Source organism: Lemur catta, chromosome 22 (assembly GCF_020740605.2).
Source record: "Lemur catta isolate mLemCat1 chromosome 22, mLemCat1.pri, whole genome shotgun sequence".
Classification (NCBI taxonomy): Eukaryota; Metazoa; Chordata; class Mammalia; order Primates; family Lemuridae; genus Lemur; species Lemur catta.
Window position 1 is genome coordinate 4,577,404 of NC_059149.1, and position 6,458 is coordinate 4,583,861.

A 6,458-nucleotide genomic window follows, 5' to 3' on the forward strand; every position below is an offset into this window, starting at 1 on the left:
CAACAAAAAGCTTCTTGCTTGTATTATGTGATCCATCTGGAAATTCTTTTCCTGAGGCCACTATCAGTCTAACATCCGCTAATGACAGTGACTTTTAAAATGTAATAATATTTCATGATTTCCCACATTAAAACAAATTAGAAAGTTCTTTGTGCCCTAACACCAGAGGTCCCCTTCTTAGAGGTATGATTCTCTTAACAGACAGTAGAGATGACTTTATGACCCCATTCTCCCCCTGGACATAGACTATGAAGTCAATCAGAGACCATAAGACAGAATAAATCTTTAACCACAGCATTAATGATTGACAATATAAAACTGAAAATTTTGAGCCACTAGCAATGGTTACTCCTTTGACATGAATCCAACTCATTGGCCATCACTGTTAAATTGCTCATAATTTCTATTGCTTATAATTCAATATTTGATGTCACCCTCTTTATCATGTAAGGAGGTTATAAAAATGGAAGAGCAAACAAAATTCTCAAATACATTTGCCTCAATTCCAAGGTAAATATTAGCTATAAGTTACTAGATATTCTAAGAATATTTTAAGTTTTATAACTATTTTAAATGCTTTAAAATTATAAAATAGTAAATCATGAACTATTTATTCTAAAAGCTTAGTCCAGTTGCATTATTAAAAAAATGATGTTGGGGCATGGGCAATATACATAACCTAAACTTTTGTACCCCCATAATAAGCTGAAATTTTAAAAATGATGTTAAGTCAGAAACTTAGATTTCAATCTTTACATACCTGTGGCTGATTATTTTTACTTTCTTCGTGCCTTTCTTGCTCATCCTCCGATGTCACTTCTAGGTCTTCTTCTGCTAACAAATCCACACATTGAGTTAAAATGGACTACTTAGAAGAGTGAGGTAAGAGGCAGTCTTTATAGAAATAGATAGAAAATAACATTTTTATTGTATAAATTGAGAGTTTAAAGGAAGTTAAATCTGTGATAGAATACTTCCTGAAGAAATACTTCTAATTAAAAACAAAAAACCTTCAACAAACCACTTCGGGAGACACCAGATGTCACCTGGTCCCCGGCATACAACATCTCAAAGATTCATTCACAAATTCTATTAACTACTAGCTATTTTTATCAACTCAATAGAAAAGTGGGCATAGATCTGTGTGAACATGCTGATCAATGAGAGGAAAAGGGATCATTAATCAGTGGAGAAAACCATGACCCTGAGAGGATAGCCATCAAAGCTGACGGTAGAAGGCTACAGCGTATCTTAACACAAGCCATCAGAATTAGCTGTACCATTATAGTGTAATTATTTATCATGTCCTTCAATTTATCCTATGATTTAGGAAGTACGCAGTTGCAATGCAGTTGAGTTGACAGTATAATTCATCTCTCATCAGAAAAAGTATTCTGATCAGCTTGGATTCATTGGTAGAATGCTAGTTAATGAAAATATTAATTTTTTATGTTAGTTATATGGGCTACTGGTATGCCTACATTTCTTGTATCCTTTGGATTAGTCATCTTAAACTTTCTTGATATACTTATGCAAGAAGCCACAACAACACATCTAAGAAAAAATGCATAATAAGTTTTCAATATTGAAATAACAATTTTAGAATTTAAGGAATGAACTTTATAATTTGCTTTCTTTCTAAAATTAGTTTGGTTACCATGTAGTCTTTAAAAGACTTTTAAGGGGGGGAGGGGATGGAGGTATGACTACATGGTGAATGCCAGGCACACTGTCTGGAGAATGGACACGCCTGAGGCTCTGACTCAGGGGGATGGGCGGGACACGGACAATGTATATAACCTGAGCTTTTGTACCCCCATGAAGAGCCAAAATTAAAAAAAAAAAGATTTATAAAAAAAATTGTAAAAAAAATAAAAGACTTTTATGAAATAATTATCTTACCAAAAATTCAGCTATGTTAAAAAAGCAGCTGATGCTTCTGTATTCAAATTAATCTCATTTGATTAACTAATATTAATACAACATGTATATTTGATGGCTGACAGCTATGGGGAGGAAAATTAAGTTACTATTGTTCACTCCCTCCTGCTTCCAGTAACCTTTAGAGCAGCAATAATCTAAGCTTCTGTTTGAGTGTGAACATACTGAAGTCATCTGAAATCCTCCCAAGTTTCCTCATCAACTCCAAAATCACCTTCCTAACTTCTTTCTTTCTTCCCTCCTTCCCCCTCACAATCCTTCTTCCTTCACAACAGTCATCTCGAGATCTGTGGTCCTTATTCTACCCCTTCTACATTTTTTGATGTATTATTCCCACCACATCTTTCCTCTTTATTTAGCAGTACTATCTTACATCTCTAATTTCTCCTTCCTCATCACTTGGCTCCTTCCCCTCTGGCTAAAAACATGCTCAGACATAAATAAATAAATAAATAAATAAATAAATAAATAAATAAATAAATAAATAAATAAATAAATAATGTTTTCCCCAATCCTGTAATGTCTAAACTGTTATCCAATGGCTCCTCTTCCAGATTTCTCTAAAAGGAAGTCTATACCCAAGGACCACCAGCACCAGCATCAGGTCAGAACTTATTAGAAATTCGGAATCCCAGACCTGCTGACTCAGAGTGTGCATTTTCAACAAGGTCCCCAGCTGACTGATGAAAGTTTGAGACGCTCTGGTCTACACTGAGTATGCTTCCACCTTCCTCTACCTGAACTGACCCTTTTGGAATCTAGCCTCCAGTTCCTCCCTATCATGTCCCCCAAACTGAAACTGCATTACAAGTCATAATGTTTCAAATGTGCTGTTTATCAGCCTCTATCTTCCCTGATCTCTCCATAACTGACCCTACTCTCTTCTTCTTTCCAATGCTTTTATTTTGAACTGTATAATTCTATCCTATGAAGTAACACCGTTTCATACCACACTGAATTATACACATGCATCGCTGACTATATATGCTTCCATTCCTCTGTAGGACAGAAAATGTAGTTCTACAGGTTCACGTGCCTCAATCCTTCATACCTTCCCAACAGTGAAGGAGATAAGAAGAGTGAGAAATGTTTGCTATATTTCTCTGACACACTCTGGTATTGGAAGCTCACTTTCTATTGGTCCCACCTTTCTAACACTCTGCTCTTCCTTTTTCTGAAGAATTATTTTAGTTGAACACCCTTGATTACATATGCCTGCTTCTTGATGCTGGATGATATTTTTTGGATTGTAGAATATTATCAGTGCACATGTTTTTAAATAAACAGTCTTTTAAATGACTTTCTTTTAATAAAATATGGTTCTTACCTTCTACTTGTCCATTGGCTGTATTTTTTTGTTTGTTAACTTCAGACCCACATAAATCACCACCATGATTCTGTGGAAAATTCAGGGAGATACTCTGTAAAAAGTAATATCAATAATGAGTTTTAATTAAAAAAATAACAATGAGTTCCATCAAGATTTCATAATCACATTCTTAAAAATATCTGACTTTCCTATTTTAAAAGCAATTAGATTTAAAAATAAGAGAAGCATGTATTGAAAATCAAAAAACATTTCAATAGGAAACCTCACATATGTTATCTAGATCAAGCTTACCTTTTATCTATTTATGGCTATTGACTCTGAAAACCAAGAATGGATGAGAAAGGGAGTATATTCACAGACAAAATATTAATGGGTATGCACATTTCAACAAGGAAGTAACTTCAAAATACCTAACTGTGTTTTGCAATCCCCACCAAAAATAAGAGAGTATTTAAAAAATATATTTAATACACTTACTGTAATAATTAGGTAATTAAATATTTAACATAATTTTAGCTATAGAAATTTTTAGTGTTAAAATAAGATACTTAGCATGCTAAGAAACATCAGCATATGTCAAGTTCAGGATGAATAGCTCATTTAACAAGCTGTGCTATTTTGGAAACAAGGGCTTGCAGATACCTAATATAATTTAATAAAATTTTTACTAATAGTATGAATGTTTGAATAAACTGATGAAGTAGTAAGAAAAACATTTCTTTATGTCATATTTCAATAAAACCAAGCAAATGTTAGAGATGTAAAAAGTAAAGTAAGCAAACATTAGAGATACCCAAACTAAATCTTTCACAATGAAAAATAAACTTCAAAAAAGAATAGAAAGGCCGGGCGTGGTGGCTCACGCCTGTAATCCTAGCACTCTGGGAGGCCGAGGCGGGTGGATCGCAGGAGGTCAGGAGCTCGAGACCAGCCTCAGCAAGAGTGAGACCCCGTCTCTACTAAAAATAGAAAGAAATTATCAGGCCAACTAAAAATATATACAGAAAAAATTAGCCGGGCATGGTGGCGTATGCCTGTAGTCCCAGCTACTCGGGAGGCTGAGGCAGTAGGATCCCTTAAGCCCAGGAGTTGAGGTTGCTGTGAGCTAGGTTGACGCCACGGCACTCACTCTAGCCTGGGCAACAGAGTGAGACTCTGTCTCAAAAAAAAAAAAAAAAAAAAGAATAGCAAGCCTTAATAAATAGGGAAGAATAAGAATATTTATTCATGAAGCATCTGAAATGTGCCGGACACTGATTTCCACATTTTTTCCTATACTTAATAACAAGAAAAATGAGTAGGATGGTAGTTATTCCACTTCCTGGTCATTCCGGGAAGTTAAGGGTAAAATGAAGAGATGTGATCCACTGAGCTCTCCATCCAGAATGTCCTCCTAGACTTTTGCATGGCTGGCTCCTTCTCTAGTCATGTGAAAGTGGGCAGCTAAAATGTCACCACCCTCAGAAAGATCTTCTCTGACTACAGAATTCTACTCCCACTTCCATCCCCATCCTAACTACAAATTACCTCAATATTTTCTAAACAAACCGTTTGTTTCATTTATATGCAGAACTTATAGTGACCTATAAGTCTTTGTTGTTTACTTATTTTTCTGTTCCTACTCCTATAGCATAGTCCCTCATCTTGTATTTTCAATGTCTTACTGCTCAGTATGTAGTTGGCACTCAATAACAGACATTTAATCAATGGTGAAACATTTAAAATCCCCTCAGGAAGGTCTCAAGCATCAAATCACTATATTCCTATAGGACATCTTTAGTAATACTCTGCTCAAACTTAACATAACCCAAATTAGGAATCCATATGCCTGTTATAACTTCCATTCTTTTCTTAGCACTACTGCCTTCTGTTTTGCAAAAAGTACTTGCAAGCTTTATTAAGTCACTGAATATCAGTGTAATCATTTGGTCCTCCATTGGTATAAACACTCTCCAGTTTACAAAATGTTTTCACATTTCTTACCATATTGGTTCATTACACATTCTTAAGGAATAGATGTCAGTACCATGTTTTCGAAGAAGGTCCCTGATATCTGAATAGAATAAATCATTACTTTGAAGATTGCATGGCTAGTAAGTGACAGTACCAGGACACTAACATGTCTTCCACTCAGTGCTGGTGCCACCGTGCAGCAGCTCTTCTATCATCAGACCCTTCCCATCTCTTTCCACAGTTGTCACCTTAATGTACAGTGTCATTATTTTATACTTACACTAGTACAAATATGGGTGCCACAAAAATATCCAATGTGTTCTATTTTTAAAAAGGAATTCTACTTACTAAAACAGCACTAAACCAAACTGTTACTACAGTCCTACATATTTACTGTTCCCATACCTTTCCTTCTCCTGAAATGTTGCTTGCAGATCTATACCTGACAACCCAATTACACTAACACCTTCAAGTTATGGATATTATCTTTTTATGTTCCAAGTTGGAAAATGCAATAGTCCAGATGGTTTCTCTCTGAATATCATTAGGACTTTCACACATCTAATGATTCATTTGACCACAGGTTGACCTGGAATAATTCTTTAGATTGTAGATAAACATAACATCGGAACCCAAACTGATTCCTGTTCTAAGCCTTATTTTTTTGCACTATACTATAGTAGTTTCTTAAATGAATCCCACAAATGAGCAGAGTTGTACTATGTAATAATAATCACCTTTTTAATTATGAGCTGAAAATATAAGAAAATAATTTCTTATGGGCATATGCAGAGGTGAGAATGTAAAGTCAAAACATCTCCTTTTAGGTTTTAACATCATTTGATACTTATATTTTAAAATAATAACAATAGGCGGTACCTCCAAATCCCGAGGTGATCCTGCATCTTCATTTTGTCCAGGTCCCAATGCAGACATCTTGTCTAAAACGTTATTCACAGATACATTCATGAGAACATTTTTAATGTAAATTTTAAATTCATATACAAGTCTATCACCATTCATTTTTATTTCAATAAAATAAAATTAATAGCAAAAATAATTTCAAGGTTGAACCAGTTTTAGGAAGAAAAATTAGATGGTATAAAGAAAGACAGCACAAGAAAAATATTTAAAAGAAATGAATAATATACTTGGGTCTACATACTTTCAATGTTTTTTTCATGATGGCATTTAAAGATCAAACATTGTCAAGGGTATTCACTAACTCACCACT

The 6,458-nt window shown here is 34.6% G+C and overlaps 1 protein-coding gene across 1 annotated transcript in view; it reads right to left on the reverse strand.

The window, feature by feature from the left end:
* The window catches only part of LOC123626724 (putative coiled-coil domain-containing protein 144C), a 35,752-nt gene extending 29,510 nt beyond the window's left edge, over positions 1–6,242 (reverse strand). The window contains exons 1-3 of the mRNA XM_045535958.1: positions 6,104–6,242; positions 3,269–3,362; positions 761–834 (exon numbers count right to left, since the gene is read on the reverse strand). Coding sequence (XP_045391914.1) covers positions 761–834; positions 3,269–3,362; positions 6,104–6,193 — 258 coding nt within the window. The 5' untranslated portion in view covers positions 6,194–6,242. The remainder of the gene's footprint in view (positions 1–760; positions 835–3,268; positions 3,363–6,103) is intronic.
* Positions 6,243–6,458: the final 216 nt, after the last annotated feature.